General features: G+C 39.6%; 1 protein-coding gene across 1 annotated transcript in view; it reads right to left on the bottom strand.

Annotated features, from left to right (window-relative positions):
• ST8SIA1 (ST8 alpha-N-acetyl-neuraminide alpha-2,8-sialyltransferase 1) overlaps positions 1–21,784 on the bottom strand; it is a 156,465-nt gene that overhangs the window by 61,600 nt on the left and 73,081 nt on the right. Inside the window, exons 3-4 of the mRNA XM_059402833.1 lie at positions 13,277–13,386; positions 3,176–3,268 (exon numbers count right to left, since the gene is read on the bottom strand). Coding sequence (XP_059258816.1) covers positions 3,176–3,268; positions 13,277–13,386 — 203 coding nt within the window. The remainder of the gene's footprint in view (positions 1–3,175; positions 3,269–13,276; positions 13,387–21,784) is intronic.

Raw genomic sequence — 21,784 nt, 5'->3', positions numbered from 1 at the left:
TTTCCATTTCTTTGTGTCTTCCTCAATTTCTTTCATGAGTACTTTATAGTTTTCTGAGTATAGATTTTTTGCCTCTTTGGTTAGGTTTATTCCTAGGTATCTTATGGTTTGGGGTGCAATTGTAAATGGGATTGACTCCTTAATTTCTCTTTCTTCTGTCTTGTTGTTTATGTAGAGAAATGCAACTGATTTCTGTGTATTTATTTTATATCCTGACACTTTACTGAATTCCTGTACAAGTTCTAACAGTTTTGGAGTGGAGTCTTTTGGGTTTTCCACATATAGTGTCATATCATCTGCGAAGAGTGATAGTTTGACTTCTTTGCCGATTTGGATGCCTTTAATTTCCTTTTGTTGTCTGATTGCTGCGGCTAGGACTTCTGCTATGTTGAATAGCAGTGGTGATAATGGACATCCCTGCCATGTTCCTGACCTTAGCTTTTCAGTTTTTCTCCATTGAGAATGACATTTGTGTTGGGCTTTTCATAGATGGCTTTGATAATATTGAGGTATATGCCCTCTATCCCTGTACTTTGGCCAGTAAGTTTTAAACATTTGTGAGTAATGCAACCCATGGAAAATCGGATGAAAAAATGCACATGTATGAAATTTTTGTATACATTTCAGAAGTGGTTCAGGGCACCCCTTAGGTCCTGCTACAGACCATTCAATAGAACCATGGTAATGTCTGCTGACTGTGAGCAACCTCGGGGTGCAAACTTCAGTCACGTCTCATTCAAGTTAGTACTTCTTGTCCCAGAGCAGATTTCAAAAAATATTGTTGAGTGAGTACTTTGGCAACACTGTCCTCGAGAAGCCTCCATGATCATCTCCCTCTTCCCCCCAAACTTCCAAATCCTCAACTTCGACTTACATACTTTTCTAAAACTTACTTGCTCAAGCCTAACCTGACAATCTAGGCGACTATCTCTTACCCAGACTCTATGTCCATAATTTTCCCTCCTCCACTTCACAAAAGGCATACCTCCTACCACCCAAATGTTATAATGACACATTGTCCCAGAGTATAAAAACCACTCAGGCCAGAAAAAAATTTTTTTTCCAAGATACACAGTGTCTGAGGGAGTGTCCCTTGAGAAAAAGCAAAAAGATCCTTATAAGAACTACAAGAGGTCATACCTCATTTTATCCGGGGGATAAACTCTTGGCAATTCCCATACTTTGTTTATATGTTGGATAATTAGAATTCAGAGGTAAGATGATTATATGGGTTAGATTTTAATACTTATACTTAAATTAAAAAGTGATCAGCCTTTTTTCCGACAGAAAGCTCAACTTATGAATTATTCCGACAAAGTACACTGAGGACATGTAACATCCAAAGAGCTAAATCTGCACTTTTGAGATTTTGGCAATATATATTTAAAGCATATGCACAACACAGAATACACTGAAAGTACATACTTGGTGACAATTTAAGCTTATGCCAAAAAATTTAGATAACTTAAAAATGGTCAAGGAAATAATGATGGATTTAAAAAAAATTTTTTTTAAAGATTTTATTTCTTTATTTTGAGAGAAAGAGTGTGAAAGCAGGGGATGGAGCAGAGGGAGAGAGAGAGAATCTCAAGCAGGCTCCATGATGAGTGCAGAGTCTGATGTGCGGGGCTCTACCTCACAACCTCAAAATCATGAACTGAGCCAAAATCAAGAATTGGACGTTCAACTGACTGAGCCACCCAGGCACCCCTGGATTAAATTTCTTAAATAAGAAAATTGAAACTATAAATGCACTAGAAAAATACAGGACAACATATTTTTCAATGGAAGGGATGTGGGTAAGTAAGATCAAAGAAAGATTTTTTTTTAAAAGAAGCCATAGAGGAAAATATTAACAAATTTCATTACATAAAACACATTAAATTTGGAAAGGAGAGCAGTTAAAACATCAATGACAGGCTGGAAGAAAATATTTGCTACATATACAGCAAACATATCTATAACATAAACAGTTAACACCTATAATATAAAGAGTTCTTATAAACCAACAGGAAGATATTTTTTAAAAAGAAAAATAGCACAAAATGAGCAAAAAATACAAGAAGGCAATTCACAGAGAAAATATTAACAGTCAATAGTCACTCAACCCTTGCTATAGTCAGAAAAAAATGTATAGTAAATAAAAAATAATATATCATCTCTCACCCAATAAATTGCCAAAAATTTAAAAAATGAATACTATACAATGTTGTTTTTAGGACTGGGAAACAGGCAGTCTTATCCTTTACAAAAGAGAAAGTAAATGGTACATTTTGGAGAGGTGATTTCATAGTATCTGCCAAAATTAAAAAAATTTTTGGTTGCATTTCTGGACATCTTTTATATGGGAATGCTTACTTGTGAACCAAACCAGTGCAGCATTGCTTATGAGGTGACACACATGTGCAGTCACCTGGGTACAACTCCCTTGGATGACAAGAGCCTGAGCTCACCACATCTGAGATTGCAGTCCTAACTGCTAGCTAGGCAGGAGAGTGTTAAGGCAACGTTTGACTTCTCTTTTCACAGAGATTGAGTCATTCTCTACACTGAGCAATCCTTGGAGAAACAACCCATAGTTTACTGATGGGCTCTGTCAACTAGAGACCAACCCCCAAAGGCTCCCACAGCAGCTGTCTAAGATCTCCAGAATTGATCTGGGAGCAAGAATTTTCCATCTGCTCTCCCAAATCTGATTGAACGCAATATAATGTAACGTAATATTGTCATGATTATATATTCCTGTATATTCTGACAATTTTGCTATTTTCAAGCATATATATGCAGCGGATGGGCCATTTTTGTTTCTATTCTTTAACAAAACTACTATTAATAGTAGTGCCAATCAAGGAGTTGGGAATAAAGCCAGCAAGTTAGAAAGTAGAAATGAGTAAGCAGGTGATTGTATCGCTTCTCTGAGTGAAACAACGGAATCTCATGGTATTTCTACCATCTCTAAAGGCAAGAAACAGAATCCCAGAAGAGGCATAAATAGTGTTTGGATTCCCATAATCCTGCTTAGTTTATTTACAATTCCCTCCTTCATCCTTCCTGCCTGTCCAGATGGTTTTCTTCTTTGTTTTTCAAACTGAATTATGTTCACTGCCTTAAGATGTTAAATACTTCAAAGGCCTTCCTCTTCAGTTCCTCACAAACAGAAGTCATCAACTCTTACCTTTGCCGAATTATGCTGGGGTTAGCGGTCACTAAATGACTTTTGGATCCAACATCTTTAGTGTATTCACTTGACAAAGGAGGAAGATTGCACCTAGAGAAACAAAACATTTTAGAATGATTTACAAACTTTTAAATCAATTATCATGACAAATGGGAATTTTCCTAGATCTAGCTCATCCACAAATAATCAATTTTATCACCTCTCCCTTTAAACAGTCATTAGATGACTAACTATTACCATCTTCAAAATGCAGTCATAAAAGTGAGTCCTGTTTTAAAAGAAAATGTCCACTAGAGAGTTAAGTAGTCTATTAAAAAAGAGACATTAACTAGGATGAATTTATTCCATTCAAAATATTTTTGAGTTGGTAGGACAGGAAGTATTAGGCTTGAAACTAGAGCTCAGGAGGGTGTGGTATACTACGACACAGGGCTGGCAGTGTTCTCTGTATACCCAGAAACCTCAAGACACAGGGAAGAATTGTATTTGCTTGTGATTTTCTTTCTGTTTCCAAATCCTAAATTATAACAGTACATTCACAGCAAACTCTGCCACCTAAATCAATGCATGTCCAACTTCTGTGTACATGACCAATGTATGGGTTGACTACTGGTGGAACAGGGTGATTTGTTATCTAAAGAAATGCAATGATTTTCCAACTGTCCCAGTTCAGCCGAGGAAAAGCGTACAGGTGATGTTTTCTTAGCGACAAAAATACCCCCCCCCAGTCTCTCTCTCACACATATACACACATACACACACACACAGACACAAATACATACACACACAACCACCCCAGTCTTTATTGCTTTCCTTGGCCACAATGTCTTATGAATGTTTACAGTGGAAAATAGGGCAACTACAAATCCCAATCCCATGGCTTTCTGCCAGTGGAACTTCAGGCAAGTTAATTCATCTGCCTGGTCTTTGTTACCTCATTACACAAAATGAGGATAATGACTTTTCTTCTCCAATGAGCTTGTTGTAAGGATTATAGTAAGAAATGTATAAGAGGTCCCTACCTTGATACCTCTTCCATAGTAAAAACTCAAAAATATTGTGTATCAGAAATATATTTATAATTAAATATATTTATTTTTTTGAAGACCCTAAATGAATCCATAGTTTCCATTAGGTTTTATTATTTTGTCCTAATTTCTCCTAGTCACCCCTAGCTCCAACTTGACTCCTACCACATCAGAGCATCTCTAACTTTGACTCTTCAACAAACTAAAACATCATTTATTTGCAGGTAAAGAGATGTAAACATTAAAGTCTCTGCCATTCCCCTAACTATTAAATTTACCCTACAAATTTCCCCAGGACGTGGAATTGTCCAGGCAGCCACTCAGCTGATTAGCTCAAGTTCCTTGATGTTGTCTTGTATTTGTCCTGTGACTCCTACCACATCAGGGCATCTTGGGCGGAGCTTGTCTCAGTTGATTTGGAATCTTCCTTTCATCTGCTCAACAGTAAAAAGATGCTGGCCCTTCAGGCAGCTACCCACAGATTACTTAGCCAGCCAGTTGATGACTTTTGCTGAGTGCCCATTGAGAAAAACACAGTGGTCATTGTAAGGGGCGTGGGGGGAAGCCAAGTCACAGGGCCTCCTCTTGAGGTGTCTATACTTTAGTGGTCACACCATATCCAGTGTGGTTTCTGAGGACCCTTGTGAGGGAGTGAACTTCAGCATTACCAGCCAGGCTCATCCAGCACGAGTACTAACTATGGTCTTGTGATTGAACTGATCTTTGATCACTTGATGAAGGTGACTTGCAGGGTAAAACATAAGCTAAAATTTGAGCATTTACATCTTTTTTTTAAAGCTTTAATTATTTATTAGAGAGACAGAGAGAGAACAGTGATGCGGAGGGGGACAGAAAGAGTGGGAGAGGAGAAGCAGACTTCCCACCAAGCAGAAAGCCCAACATGGGCTCGATCCCAGGACCCTGGGATCATGACCTGAGCCAAAGGCAGATGCTTAACTGACTGAGCCACCTAGGTGCCCCTGAGCATTTATGTCTTATGAAGCTTTGATCTTAATGGTCCTTCATAACTTTGAGAATCAAACACATTATATCAAAACTATAACCTCTAAAAACTGCTGGAGAGTACAGTTAACCTATTTTGTCATTAATGAAACATGTCAGTTTTAATGAATAGTCTGTTTTTCTGTGTGTTCCTTGTAGGTGGATCCATGGCTCATTTGTCTGGGTTCCTTCATACCTTCTATCGCACAGACAAAGCTCAAGAAAAACTTTTGGATACTGATTGTTAAGTCCTACAACACAAGGAAATTGTTTATAACAAGATAATGTTTTATAAATGCATTTCTGGAAAATAATGACACTGCATTTTGGTGTAAATATCTGTCTTAAGTTCTTCAAATGCAAATGTCTATGACACTTCCTTGTAGTTCTTTTCTTAGAAAAAGCACACTGTAATTTTAGCTCTTCAATTCCTAAACTGATAATTACATAGATTTACATAAGAGGCACATTTAATACAAATTGTTTCTATTAAGGCATAATTCTGTAAAAGTGTTTCAAACTTTGCATTATTGCTCATTGGCACAGATATTAATGGCTAATGTGTCTTAGTAACTGTGCTCATGACCCTAAAAGATGTTGTCACAGAACTGCATTCTTTTGGGATGCCGGGTTGGCTCAGTGGGTAAAGCATCAGCCTTCAGCTCAGGTCATGATCCCAGGGTCCTGGGACTGAGTCTGTGCATCAGGTTTCTTGCTCAGCAGGGAGTCTGCTTCTCCCTCTCCCTTTAGCACTCTCCCCACCCCAGTTTGTGCCCTCTCTCTCACCCCTCTCAAATAAATAAATGAAATATTTTTAAAATTTTTTAAAAAAACAAAGCAAAAAAAAAGTTAAAAATAGAACTACCCTATGACCCAGCAATTTCACTACTAGGTATTTACCCAAAGAATACAAGAACACAAATTCAAAGGAATACATGCACCCTGATGTTTATAGTAGCATTATTTACAATAGCCAAAATAGGAGAGCAGACCAACTGTCCATAGTGAGATACATACATACATACATATTTGTGTATATATATATGTATATATATATATCTTGCCATTTGTAGTGACATGAATGGAGCTAGAGAGTATTGTGCTAGGTGAAATATATCAGTTAAAGAAAGAGAAATACCATATGATTTCCTCTTATATGGAATTTAGAAGACAGAGCAAATGAGCATAGGGGACAAAAGAGAGAAGGAGAGTGAGGCAAACCAGGAAACAGATTCTAAGTACAGAGAACAAACTCATGGTTACCAGAGAGGAGGCAGGTTGGGGGATGAACTGAATAGGTAATGGGGACTAAAGGATGAACTTGTTGTGATGAGCAGCAGGTGTTTGTGGAAGTGTTGAATCTCTATATTGTACACCTGAAACTAGTATTACACTGCATGTTAACTAACTGGAATTTAAATAAAAACTTTAAAAGTGTTATGCATATTTAAGTATGCAAAACACGCACGATAATTCCATGGCACCAAAATGATGTTGCCCTCACTTGTATCCCTGAGCCACCCAAATCATCTCCAAGATGCAATCATGTTACCTTTGTCTTGCAGACCTTCCAGATAAATTGTATTCAATAATATTATTTTTTTAAGTGTTTTTTGGGTTAGAGCAAATGTTTACTTTGAAAAACAAGAAAATAGAAAAACAAGAAGTAGATGTTTAACATTAGGAAGTGTAGTTGAGTGGCACCTGGGTGGCTTAGGTGGTTAAGCATTTGCCTTCAGCAAATGGGTCCTTGGGATCGAGCCCCATGTTGGGCTCCCTGCTCATCTCAGAGTCTGCTTCTCCCTTTTCCACTGCCCTCCTCTTCCTCCCCCCTCATTCTCTCTCTCTCTCAAGAAAATAAAATCTTAAAAAAAAAAAAAGATAAGAAAATGTATTTGAAAATGTCTAAGCAAAGAAAAGTACAATACTGTTTTATCCTAATACTGGAAAACATTTTGAACTGTAATGTGGTGTATCCCTGTATGCAGGTAAGGCTATTTTTGGATCTTTTCTCTCACTGTAACTCTCCATGCATCCTACAGTCTACGATCAGACATACTATGTGTTTTCTAATCATATGTACTCACTAAATGTTTAATTTTGAATTATGACACTACCTCAATTGTCTCAAAAAATGTGTACGAAGCAACCATTTATAAGTAGATATGTTAGTGGTCAAATGAGAATAATTTATAAACAATTTATAACACTCAATTACTCCCATATTGTAAACCATAAACTAGGCTTTTAGAAAATTCAAGTATGTTATGAAAATGGCCGTTTTTCTTCACAGGGGTTCAAGACGGTGGCATTGGAAGACCCTGAACTGACTTCCTCCCATTGGTACACCAAATCTACAGCTACCTATAGAATAATTCTCCCTGAAAAAGACCTGAAAATAAGCTAAATGGCAACTCCACAACAAAAGATAAAAGGACCAAATCAGGAAAGGTAGGAGAGGCAGAGACACGGTCTTGTCAAAAATCCCTCTCCTGGCATGTTAAGCCACAAGTGAGAGGGATCTCACAAATATAGAGCATATCCCTAAGGAGCAACTATTTGATCTCCATATCATGTATCCCAACACTTGGGACCTGCACCAGAGAGGTCCCAAAACATCTGGCTTTGAAAACCAGCATGGCTTATACCTAGAAGACCCAAAGGACTATAGAAAATGAGGACTCCCATCTTAAAAGGGCTCATGCATAGCCTCATTCTCCTGGGTACCAGTGCAAAAACAGCAAGCTGAAAAGCACGTAGACCATATGTGAAAGAAATGCATTGTCTAATCTTAAAGCATCTGCCAGAAGGGCAGGGGTCTGCTGGCACTCTCTCCAGGGATGGAGGTGCTGGTGCGTGTCATTTTTGCACTTTCCTACATTTCTGCTTGCCCTGGGATGGTGCTCCCATTCCCCCCTTTAAAAGATGTAAAATGTCAAACTGGTCAGGTGTATGTGCCAATATGCCAGCACTTGTCTTCCCTGCCAAAGCCTATGGAAGGGCATGTCCCAGTCTGACACTCTACTGTGGATCCATGCCGCCAAACACAGTAGGTGCATTCAGAGCATACAAGGGATGCCCTGTCTCTGAGCCAAGGGGAACTTATGTATCTGGGCCCCACAGGTCTGAAAGAATTAGAGAAACAGTTCCCGGCAGGTTATCACTCCCAGGTCAAATGTAGGCAGCAGACTAAAACACTCACCCATCTTCCTGTGACCATTCCTTCAAGACTGGGAGACACAGTTGTTTGACATAATACAAAGAAACAAACACAGAGAATCAAACAAAATGAGGAAAAGAGGCACGTTCTTCAATTGAAAGAACAAGATACAACCCCCCCCAAAAAAAACCTTAATGAAAGATAAGTAATTTTTCTGATAGAGTTCAAAGTAATGATCAAATAGATGCTCACCAATCTCAGGAGAGTGGATAAACACAGAAAGAACTTCAATGAAGAGATATGAAATATAAGAAAGTACCAAACAAAAGTGACAGAGCTGAAGAATACAATAACTGAACTGAAAAATATACCAAAGGTGTTCAATAGCAGACTAGATAAAACAGAAGGAAGGATCACTGACTTGGAAGACAGGACAGTGGAACTCACCAAAACAGAGCAGCAGGAAGAAAAACAAACAAACAAACAAACAAACAAACATTTAATTGAAGATAGCTTAAGGAACCTCTGAGACAGTATCAAAAGATGAACATCTGCATAATAGGGGTACCAGAAGGAGAATAAAAATGGACAGAAAACTTATTTTAAGAAATAATTGCTGAAAACTTCCCTAATCTGGAAAAGGAGGAAATAAACATTCAAGTTTAGGAAGCCCACCTAATGAGACCCACACTACAACACGTTATAATTAAAATGTCAAAAGTTAAAGATAGGATCTTAAAGCAGCAAGAGATAATCAATGTGTTACATATAAGGGGACCCCCATAAGACCACATACAGATTTTCAAAAGTAGGGGCGCCTGGATGGCTCAGTGGGTTAAAGCCTCTGCCTTTGGTTCAGGTTGTGATCCCAGAGTCCTGGGATCGAGCCCCACATCGGGATCTCTGCTCTGTGGGGAGCCTGCTTCCTCCTCTCTCTCTGCATGCCTCTCCACCTACCTGTGATCTCTGTCAAATAAATAAAATCTTAAAAAAAAAAAAAAGAGAGATTTTCAAAAGAAACCTTGAAGATCAGAAGGGAGTGCATGATATATTCAAAGAGCTAAAAGCAAAAAACTGCCAATCAAGAAGACTCTACTTAGCAAGGTTATCATTTAACTGAAGGAGAGGATAAGAGAGCTTTCCAGACAAACAAAAACTAAAGGACTTCCACTAAACTGGCCTTACAAGAATTGTTAAAGGGACTTCCTTAAGCTGAAGGGAAAGGGTACTTATTAGTAACATGAAAATATATAAAAGTAAAAATGTCATCGATAAAGGAAAATACATAATAAAAGTAATGGACCAATCATTTACAAAGTTCACATGAAGGTTAAAATATAAAAATAGGAAAAATAACTATAATTACAATTATTAGTTAGAGGATACACAAAATAAAAAGATATAAAACATGACATCAAAAACAAAACATGGATGGGAGAGTTAAAATGTAGGGTTTTAGTAAGTGTTCAAACATAACTTGCTATCAACTTAAAATAGACTAGTGTGTATATATAGGCTGAGACATGTAAGTCTCATGGTAACCACAAAGCAAAAACCTACAGTAGATACACAAAAAAATAATGAGAACGGCATCTAAACATAAGACTGAAGAAAGACATCAAACCATAAGGGAAGAGAGCAAAAGAAGAAGAAACAAGGAGCAACTACAAAACAGCCAGAGAACAATGAACTAAATGGCAAAAGTACATCCCTAGCTAGAACTACTTTAAATATAAGTGGGCTAAGTTCTCCAATCAAATGACATGGAGTGTCCATCAATGGATGAATGGATAAATAAGATGAAGTATATAGGCAATGGAATATTACTGTCATAAAAAAGAATGAAATCTCACCATTTGGCACAATAAAGATGGCCTTTGAGGGTATTAGAGTAAGTGAAATAAATCACAGAGAAAGACAAATACTCTGTGATTTCACTTATATGTGGAATCTAAAACACAAAACAAACAGAACAAAATTCATAGATAGAGAGCAAAGATTGGTGGTTGCCAGAAGGGATGAGGTGGGAGCAAGAGTAATGTGAACAGGGAGTCGGGAAATACAAAATTCCAGTCATAAAACAAGTAAGTCATGGGTAACATATAGCACGTGACTACTGTCAGCAAATACCCTACTGCATATTATGTAACTTCTATGGTAATGGGGAAACGAGATTCACTGTGATCATGTCAGTGTATACAAATATCAAATCATGATGCTGTACCCCTGAAGCTAATAAAATGTTACATTTCAATTATAATTCAATTTAAAAAAAAGAAAATTGTGCTATTTTTGAAATTAAATTAATGGTCCATGCACAAATAACTCTAGTTCTCTGAATTTTCAATCTTCACCTCTCTCAGTAGTCTGGGAACATTTATGTTTACTCGTTAATTCTGAATTTGAATAGAGCAATGTTGATTGTACATAACACAAACTTAGTCTTGTTTATTTGCAATAAATAAATATAGATAACCCCTCAAAAATGCTTAGCCCTAGTCTTCAACATGTTAAGTTTAAAACAGGTACCTTCCTAAATATAGTGACACACATAGATATATAAACTTAGGAATAATATAAAAATACATTGTCCTGCCTCCTGCCAGACTGATTTAAGACCTTTTAAAATCACTTAAATTCCTTGAATTTGTAAGTATAATAATCACACCTCCTTCCTCCTTACATAGTTTTTGGAAAGATCGAATAAACATCCTTGAATGCAAGCTTGCAAATATAAAGTAGACTACATGAGCTGTTATGATTATATAGTTATATAGAAGTTTCCACAATGGAAAGGCCTGAGGAACTGTCTGCTCCCACTCCCTCACATGCTGAGCCCCAGCAAGGGTAAAACGACATGCTGTAGATCACAGAGCTGGTTTGTGGCAATAGCTTGTCTTCTGTCCCTCTGTGTTCTCTGCTGGCTCTTCAGCCTCTACATAATGCCAGTATTGGAATGGATGCTTGGATTTGGTCCAGGGCCTTTGCTCTTCCCATCTACCTCAACTCTACAGGTGATGGTGGCCCCTCCCATAGCTGAACTACCTTTCCAGGCTCATCTCAATGTACTGTGGCAGCACTTGTTGTCTTTCCCACTTCAGAGTCTCAGAAAGACTATTCCTATGCCAAGAGTGAAATGTAGACATGGCTCACCCCACACACCACTTCTTAGAAGGTCCCTGACCCCTCACCATCTGTCTCTGAATTCCCTCTATCAGAGCACTCCAGGTACAACATACAGACAGAAATGGTTCACGTACCATTCCTTGGCCCAGCTAACACCAATACCTAGTAGTAGCTCAATAAACAGATGTTATACTGACGTAAGAGAATAACTACATTTTTATTTTCTACATTTTCCTTTTCTTTGTATATACCGCAGCAATAATAATAATTGCACTGGAGAGAAAACCACATTTCTATCCTGGAAATACTATGGCAGGGCATTTCCATGAGGGAAAGATGGATATAGCAAGACATCCCCCTCTGCTACAGGCTTCAGGAGCAAGATAAAAAGTCTGCTGAAGAAACCCAGGTCTCATTCTCTGAGCAAGAACTTGGCTCTCCCTCAAGTCCATGGCTTCTGCCAAAACACTCTCACCTAGTGTCTTCAGCCTCCTTACCCCACTGCGCTCAGAGCTCCCAGGTGGTTTAGTGTTCTCTTAGCCACCTTTGACCACTTCTAGACTATTCTACTTATCCTTAAAAATGATCACAAAATCCAAATCCCAAGCCCCAACTCCCTTCCTATGCTCAGGCTTCTTCCCTTTGTGGTGCTACAGGCCTTAGTCTTCCTGGCCCTGGAGCCTTTGCCACCCACATCTCCGTCGTCCTCATGTCAGTGAGGCTTTGGGGCCCATCTGAAAGAATCTCTACAACATAGCTTCAAAGTTCCTATGCTTCTTCAGCTACAAATGTCTTCTTTTTCTGTCACACAGCAGATCAGCCCCCAGACATACTGAGCAAGAACTTGGCTGAAATCATAAACTCCACTGGGCCAATCTTTGACGTTAGTTCTTATCATTCCATTTCTCTCTTATCTTTCCCAGCACCCACTGCCTGTGGGCTCAGAATGACCCTGTCCTTGGGCCCCATTTGGGCACCCTCCTCTCCTGTTCTTGCGTCTCAGCACCTACTTCCTGTCCAGCCCAGACCTCAAGGCATGTCACCTCACACTCTCTCTAGCCAGGATCTTCCCTCCGTGTCGTTACTCCTCCTCCTCCCTCCCTCTCATCCAGACAATCCCAAACCCATGTCAGTCCAATCACTTGTCTTCACTTCTGGTGAAAATCACCCACCAGTGCAGGCTGGTGCCCTGACAGGTGGAAGGCCTCTACCCCTGACTGGATCCATCTTAGCAGGTTTTTACACACCCCTGCAGAAGCCTCCTGTGTTCCCCTCCAAGGGACACACGTCACCACTCTGCTCAATCCCTTAACCAAACCTCCTCACTGCTCCAAAGTTATGCCCCCTTGCTCCTTCCAGCTGTCCCAGCCATACACAGATCAGACCCGTCTTCAAATCCCACTTGCTACTCACAAATGCTTTTGTGAAAAACAAAGATGACAAGGGTGTAGAGTAGAAATCAATAAATGAAAACGTTCATTTAGAGGCAATCTTTGAAGTTTTTATCACCCGACTGTATGCTCTAAAGCAAAATCTAAGTGTTTCTACTTTTGGGTCTCCCCACGACCTCTAAGCCCTCCTTGGCTTTGTACTTTCTTGGGGCATGTTCCCTTGCTCCCTGGGCCTCTCCTGCATTCACTTATATCTGAACTTGAAGGGAAGCTAAAGAGCAGTTACAACTGATTAATCCCAAGTGACTAGCTTTGAAAGGCCCCAGGGCTTGTGAAGGGGTGGGGGGAAAGGAGAGAAGGCAGAGGCCATGCTGTGGGTGCTCTCTCTTACCGCATGACAAAATTTGCTTCATCTATTTGACGGCCACAGCCACTCTTCTTCAGAATCCCACCATTTCCCACCACCGCGCATTTCTTCAAGGGCAGCTGGAATGGGGTTGCCTAGCAACAGAAAACAAGGCGGGTTTTCACTGCAGAGAACACACAACCACTCACAAAATCATTGTTTACAGCAGACCCCTTGGAGGAATTTGACTGAAGACTGGGCAGACCAAAAGAGCATGGAGAAAGAAAGATGCCAAGAAGTTTATAAGGAATAAACTAGACTGCTTCTTTGACACTAAAAATAAATAAATGAATAAACAAATAAAAATTAAAAAAATTAACTCCCTGAAGTGCATCTAAGTATAACATATTTTGTAACAAATTGACCACGTACATTGGAGAAAGCGCCTACTAGAGAAAAGAGAAAAATTCCATACTAAATATTGGATTAGTTTTAAAGGCATAAACGGGGAACAAGCTCAAATGAATTCTATCCCCGTATCTGAATGCAATTTCATTCATTCATAAAGTCTGCAATTCACTCAACAAACAGTAGCTGAGTGTTTCCTATGCTAACTGCTAGAGGTAAATACAAAAAGTTACAAAAAGTCACAGGCCTCAGGACTCAGTTTGAGATGTAGGGGGACTGTGAACATAGAACTCTAATGCTCTAATGTAATGCTGAAATTGTTGTAGAAGAGGTATGCTCTAAATGCTGTGGAGAATCCCACACAGGAGAAAAAGGGCAAATTTCTGCCAAGCCAACTCAGGGAACGCTTTCTCACTTGAGATGAATCTTAAAGGATGAATAGGATATTGCCAGGCAGAGAAGCAGTATAAACAAAGGCACAAAGTATGCTGAAAGCAAATGCTGTGTTTATGAGAAAATGTACACTCTGGGTGGGTCTGTCTAGAACCTGGGAGGTGCTAACAGGCAAGTGACTTGTGCAAACCAGACAGCATGTGACTTTCTTTCTGCAAACATTGAGCTGGACTGCAAAGAAAATGTTCAGTGTACCCGAGTGTTCCCTGAACTGCTATTTATAGTACCAGGGACTGACTATCAAAACCTAGCAATAGGCCCTGGAAGTGAAATACGTCACTCAGTATCTTTTAGCTGAGTCAGCAAGAACCACCAGGTACAGAATCTCCTGCTTGCTGAAACTATGCTTACTGGTGGCAGCTCTTCGGGGGAGGAATTGGCATCTACAGAACTGGTACATAAAATAACTATTCTGATATGAAGTAGGCCATTCTGCATGAATTTGAAGCAAGACAGATTTTACCAGCAGAATAAATGGAATATATGAATATATACTATAAGAAATTCACATAGGCACAAAGTAATGAAACCAGAAAAATAAAATTCCAAGAGTCTGTGTGATAACTAGTAGCTGAGGTCGGCACTTGAGGCAGCACAAGAAAAGGACAGTGCTAAGAAAATATAGTTGATAAAGATACAGTACTTAAACCGTAAAGTCTAAGCATTGGCCAGCAGACAATTAAGAATTCCCTGCATGACTGCAACAGAGAACAGTCCAGTGAACTTCAGAGTGGGATACAGAGAAGACAGACAGGCAAAGGCCAGCACTCTGACATGCCCAGATCGATCCAGGATGACATGTGGCATTCTCCTTAATCAGTGCTAAGGAGGGTTTGAAGTCAGCATTAGAAATACATAGGTTAGATCCACCGAAACAAGGCAGAGGATAATAGGGGAAGAGAGGAAGAAATGAAGTAAGATGAAACCAGAGATGGAGACAAACCATAAGAGATTCTTAATCTTAGGAAACAAACTGACGATTGCTGGAGGAGACGGGGGTGAGGGGATGGGGGAACAGGGTGATGGACACTGGGAAGGGTATGTGTTACAATGAGCACTGAGTATTATATAAGACTGATGAATCACAGACCTGTACCCCTGAAACAAATAATATATCATATATTAATAAATTGAATTTAAATTTAAAAAAGAAAATATATTTGTATATTTAAAAAAGTGCAAAAAAGGAAATACATTGGTTAGATCTATAATATGTTAGATGTATATTTAAGTTTATATGCTCAAATTAGTTACTAATTTATTCCACAAGTATTTACTAAGTGCCTACTATGTTCCAGGCACTGTTCTGGGTGACAGGGACATAAGTACTTATCCCTGTTCTTGTGGAGCTTACAATCTCGTGAGTAAAGACAAATGGGTGAAATGAATAGTATGTCAGATGGCAATATGGGCTGTGGAGAGAAATAAATCATTGGCAGGAGACAATCAGGAAATGGCTTTTAAAGAACTGCAATTCAAATAGGGTGGTTGGGGAGGACCTCAAAGGAGACATGTGAGCAAATCCTTGAACATGAGATGGTGAACATTATGGACATCTGGGGGGAACTGCTCTCGCTGACCTTGAGGAAGGAACATCCCTGGGGTAGGAAAGGAAGAGCAAAAGACCCCATTGTGTGTGAAGATGAGTAAGCAGGGGACTGAGACGTAGAAGAGGAAAGCGGAGTAAACTTGTAGAGAGATTAGAGAATAAAGTCTGTAGGGCCCTGAAGGGTATGATAAAGACTTTGGGTTTTGTTCTGAGATGTACATCAAGTCAAGGTAAGATGAGGAAAGGACTGACATTATGCCATATTTTGGAACCACCACTCTGCCTCTGTGTGAACAGGCTACAAGATGTCATGGGTAGAAAGAAAGTGACCAGTCAGGAGTCTCCTATAACAGGGGACTAGAGATTCTAGTGGCTTGGACGAGGACGATGGTAGTGGGGATGGTGAGAAGTGAGCAGATTCTGGAGATACTTTGAAGGAAAAGCTGACAGGATTTGCTGATGTAATGGAAATAGAGTAAAATAAAAAGAGGTATTGAGAATGATGCCAAGGGTTTTGGCTAACATAGCTGCAAAGATGGACCTGCCATTTACTGAGGTATAGATTACAGAGGAGCAGGTTTTGGGGGAAATGGTTTAGAGTTCAATTTTAAATATGTCATGTGTGACATCATTTAAATGACAGTGTCAAGGAGGCAAATAAACATGAGAATACATCCAGGGAACTGGTCTTTCCTGGAGAGAGCTGGGAGTGATCAGCATACAATAGGTAACTAACGTTAGGAGACTCAATAGTGAATGGGTGTTGACAGAAAAGAGAAGAGGTCAAAGACTTGAATCCTGGGACATTCGAACAAGAAGTCAGGACACTAAGGAGACTTAGGAGTGGACACAGAAAAGTGTGGAGTCCTGGAAGATAAGTTAAAAAAGAGAGAGAGAGAGAGAGAGAGAGAGTTTCTCAAAAAAGAAGGGGAAAAATGGCAGCAAATGCAATAGATTTGCAATAATAGATTAATAAATAAAGTAAAGTAACAGCTAAAAATTATCCCCTGGATTTAGCAACATGAAGATCCCCTGGTAACCTTAACAAGGATAGATGTGGTTCACAGCATAGACAGAAGCCTGATCTGAGCTCAGTGAGTTATACATGTTTATTTGCATATCTATTTTTACATGGTTTATTTTAAAAGTGTGGAATCATTCATGTTCAACTAATATTTAGTTTGCCTTGGGGCACCTGAGGGGCTCCATCAGTTAAGCATAGGACTCTTGAGATCAGCTCAAGTCATGGTCTCAGGGTTGTGAGATCAAGCCCTACACTGACCTCTGCCTGCTTGGGATTCTCCCTGTCCCTCTGCCTCTCCCCAGGTAATAAAATAATAACACTCATAGTAATAATAATTAGTTTGCATTGTAAAAGCCAATTTAAACCCTCCCTCACTGCTGTTTGAGTCCTTGAGGAGTGCCTGGGTGGCTCAGTTGGTTAAGCATCCAACTCTTGGTTTCAGCTCAGATCATGATTTTAGGGTCATTAGACTGAGCCCTGTACTGGGCTCTATGCACAGCAGAGAGTCTACTTGAGAATTCTCTCCCTCATCCTGTGCCCCTCGCCCACTTTTTTAAGGTTTTTAAACCTTTAAAAAAAAAAAAAAAAGGAGAGAGAGTTCTTTTTTTTTTTTTTTTTAAAGATTTTATTTATTTGTCAGAGACAGAGGGAGAGAGAGCGAGCGAGCACAGGCAGACAGAGAGACAGGCAGAGGCAGAGGGAGAAGCAGGCTCTCTGCCGAGCAAGGAGCCTGATGTGGGACTCGATCCCAGGACCCTGGGATCATGACCTGAGCTGAAGGCAGCTGCTTAACCAACTGAGCCACCCAGGCGTCCCAGGAGAGAAAGTTCTTGAACCAGGTTGACTGGCAACCCCAGGCTTCCTGGCACAAATCTGGGCACATTGAAGAATAAAAAATGTTCCACAGAACCACCACAGGGCAAAACCAGATATCGGGGGCAGGCTGTGAGGTCCCTACATCCAAGTTATAAAAAATAACTAACCTTATATCTAGGCTTCTTGGGAGCATCAGGAAGCCAAAAAGTTTAAAATCCCAGAGGTGACCCCCTCTGGTATTCTGTGAAAATGAGTAAAGGAAAACCTCATTCAAATTGGAGTTGAGACGTCCTAAGGAAGGAGCTTGCAAGCCTGTACCACTACTTGCAGCTTACTTTACCTACCTGGACAGGAGGGAGCTTCTTTTACTACACTAGCAGGAGGAAAGAGATTTTGTCCTAGCCCAGCAACAGCCCAGACAAAAAGAAGTCCCCACAACCCTGAACTCTTGCTTTCCTCCAATGAACTTTCATTTAAAACCACCCCTCTCAACTCCTACCTTTCCTCTCTAAAAGCAAACCTCTCTCCTTTGCTCTCCAGACTTGTCTATGGTTGATTATAGTTTGCATGTCCCAAACTGCAATTGCTCTGCTATTCCCAAATAAACTCATTTTGCTGGTAAAATAACTGGCTACTTTATTTTTAAGGCTGACAATTCTATCCATAGTGGAGCACGGCTAGAAACGATCTGAGCTCTGACCAAACAGGAGGAGGCTCTCCAGTGCCCAGACTTGTAAGAACTATGTAACAGACTGAGTCAGGTTAAGCAAACTAAACGACCAATGAAATATCTTTAATTTCAAGACTTTATCTAAGCAACAAAGTAGCATTTTAAAATATTCTCTTGCTTTTGAAGATGGTGATAAAATAGTCCACTGGTTTAAACTTAATACAGGATATCTCAGATAAAAAAAGATAAACTCAGTGTTAATGACAATTATAACTCTCACTGCTTCAGTGTAATTTTCCAGATGCACCAAATGGCTTTTGCACCTATCTTGTTCTAGATCCTTCTTTCTCTAGCCTCCTTCTACCACTTCCTGTAACCTACATTTCCTGCTTGGTGGTGTCCATACTGGGGGAACGGGGGAAGGAAGGGAGAATGCAATAAATATTTCTGAATAAATATTTTCTGTAACTAAAAAAAAATAAGTGAAGCTAACAAGCTAAATTTTCCTTATTTTGTTACACATGTAATTTATGCTGATACTCTTTTCGCTAAAAGAGTTGGACTTTAATTTCACACTTCACAATTCAAAGGAAAATTCTTTGTCTGTTTCACTCTATTACTCCCTCCAAACTCTTCCCTTTGATAGGAAGGGGGAGCAAGTCTTCCATGCTATGCAGTTGTGTTTTAAAGCTAGAAAAATTACCAAGCCACTCAGTATTCAGAACACTACCAAGTGCCACTATTTAGAAGAGGAATCACTATCAACGTTAGATGTGGGTCTCAAGTCTTAATAGAAAAGCAGATTTTGATTTGCAACCCTTGAAGGGGCTTGAAAGGCTGTCACTATATGCCAGCTGCTATTACTCATGATGTCAAAACATATGCTTGCACTTATTGATGAAAATCTCAAGTTTTTGTCCATAAGAATATGAACTTGCACTTCTAATTATAGCCCAACCCATTCATTTCTATGTACCCTCACCCACATATCCACATGCACTCCCACACATAATTATGCTTCACCCACACACATAATTTAATTTCTCACCCATATGTTAATTATATCCTCAACTTAGGCATCTAAATACACCCCCTGTCTCACATCTAATTACAGCCCCCCTCTTATGAATGTAATTACACCATTCAGCCACCCATCTAATTATGCCCTCCTTGGCATATTTAATTGCACTGCCCGCTCAAGGACCTAATTACATTCTAACCAGTGCATCAATTAAGCCCCCAACCCTCCAACAATATTCTTCAGATGCACATCTCTTTATCTCTGTACCCCACTTTATTATTTCCACTAAGGATTGACAACTTCCCACAAGCAAATTCCTAGTAAGCATGGCATCCAGCTAACAGGCAAAATGATGACAAGAAGCAGCTGAATCAAAAGCAGCTTTGGTCCTTTACGGTAAATAAGCAAATATGTATTTGCTTTTTCAGTTATTTAACTAGCCCCTTGGAAATACAAATTAAAATTTCTGCTGTCTTCTTACTTTGCATGTGTAAGCATTTTTATGATGAAAATATCTAGTAGTTGGTTAATTTATTTCAGAGACTAATGCTTCTCATTACAGATATTTAATTATTGAACCCTTAAAAAGCATTACCCAAAACTTTGCCTAGGGATATACATGTATTAATTAAAGAATATTTGCCCATCCATACGATTCAAAGAAGTTTCACTGTCCTTCAATCATATGAAAGTGAATTTCCAGAAAGCAGCTGCTAAGATTTGTATTCCACATTCCACTAATAAAATTGTGATTTAAAAAAGACAAACTCAGTGTTAATATTCTTTCTACACAGGATGCATCTCTGGAAATTGAATAATGTGATATATTTATGTGTTGGGTACTATTTCTCCATTAAAATGCTTGATTCAATCCATTATAAAAAATAGTACATAAGCATTCCAAGGAGTATTATGTATTTTTCGAATATAACCTACAGTCGGGACGCAACCCCTGGAAGCCAAATATGACATCAGTTCATGGCACCACTGAGAGAGTCATTAGATGTTTTATAATCAATTCCCGTTTGACTGAAATTAGTTACTGACGTTGCTTCTGACCCACAAATGCCAAAGCAATAAGGAAGACCGTACCTCTATTTCAGGCCAGAGGATGGCACATTTCAAAAGTTCTCAGACTGGGGAGATTTTTCATGGTGGAAAGAAAAGGGGTATGAAGGCCATGTACAACATTTCAAAGTAGTGTCCAGTGATTCTTAGAAGTTGAGCACAAAATGGCGGCGGCAGCAGCAGGAACCAAGCTTCATGCCATTCATTGCTAGACTCTGCATTCTCAACTCCTGAGGTAGAAGTAGCACTGCAAGAACCCTTCTCTGCAAACACAGTGCGTCTTCCAATTGAGGACCGCTGCCCTCCAGCCCTGCCTGACCCTATCTGAGTCCTGACTGAACGTTTCTTCTATGACCACAGGCAACTTATTTAATCTCAGGGCCTTAGTGTTCTCCTCTGTAATAATAGTACCCACCTCAGACAGTTGTTGTAAGGATTAAATGAGTTCCATCTTGTACAAAGTAAATGATCAATACTGTTATCTTACTTTTAATGGACCGACATTTTCTCAGCAACATGGCCTGGAAACCTTGGAGTCATTTTCTCTCGATATCACCCCATCACCTACCTCTGCCGAGTATCCTCTTTCCATCTTCATGGCAGATTTTTTTTAAAGATTTATTTTGTTTTAGAGAGACACTGAGAGAGCTCCTGCATACATGGGGGCAGACTCCCTGTTGAGCACATACCCTAATCAAGCAGGGCTTGATCCCATGACCTATGAGGTCATGACCCATGAGATCATGACCTGAGCCAAAACCAAGAGTCAGACTCCTAACCCACTGAGCCACCCTGGTGCCTCACCTCATTGCAAAAACTTTATAATGGCTTACTACTATTAGTCAGCTTCTAGTTCTTGCCCACCATCTAACCTTCACTCTGACGTACTTGGTTTTCTTCCAAAACAAAAGTGATGTTATCACAACTGTTTGCATTATGTCCAAACACATAAAATTATGCACATTCAATATTCACAGTTCTTTCTATATTGCTTATTTATCAGTAAATTTTTCAATCTAGTGCAAGTCACTCCCCTACAAAGAATGTACAAAATGTACCATTTTTGTCCCATCATCCATAGACAAAAACATTTAAGATCTTCATTGTAGCACTCAGAACCCAGTACCCCAAACTCCCTGTTCTTTCTTGTTTCACACCACATCATCTATGCTCATGCTCCATATTCCCTCCATACCATTTTACTTACTGGGCTTCTCCTCCAAAACAGTCTGAATTTGGGTGCCTGGCTGGCTCAGTCGTTAAGCATCTGCCCTTGGCTCAGGTCATGATCCCAGGGTCCTGGGACAGAGTCCCACATGGGGCTCCCTGCTCAGCAGGGAATCTGCTTCTCCCTCTCCCACCCCTCTGCTTGTGTTCCCTCTCTTGCTGTGTCTGTGAAATAAATAAAATCTTAAAAAAAGAAAAAAAAAACTAGCCTGAATTTCTTGTTTCCCTACATTTGCTGAGGCTGCTATAATGCTTCCTCTCTTACCTACTCCCACATTCCCTACCCTATTATCTACCTACCAAGTCATTTTTCACCA

Source organism: Mustela nigripes, chromosome 6, assembly GCF_022355385.1.
Source record: "Mustela nigripes isolate SB6536 chromosome 6, MUSNIG.SB6536, whole genome shotgun sequence".
NCBI classification, from domain to species: Eukaryota; Metazoa; Chordata; class Mammalia; order Carnivora; family Mustelidae; genus Mustela; species Mustela nigripes.
Note: the sequence above shows the minus strand (reverse complement) of the source record. Positions and strands in the feature narration are given on the sequence as shown.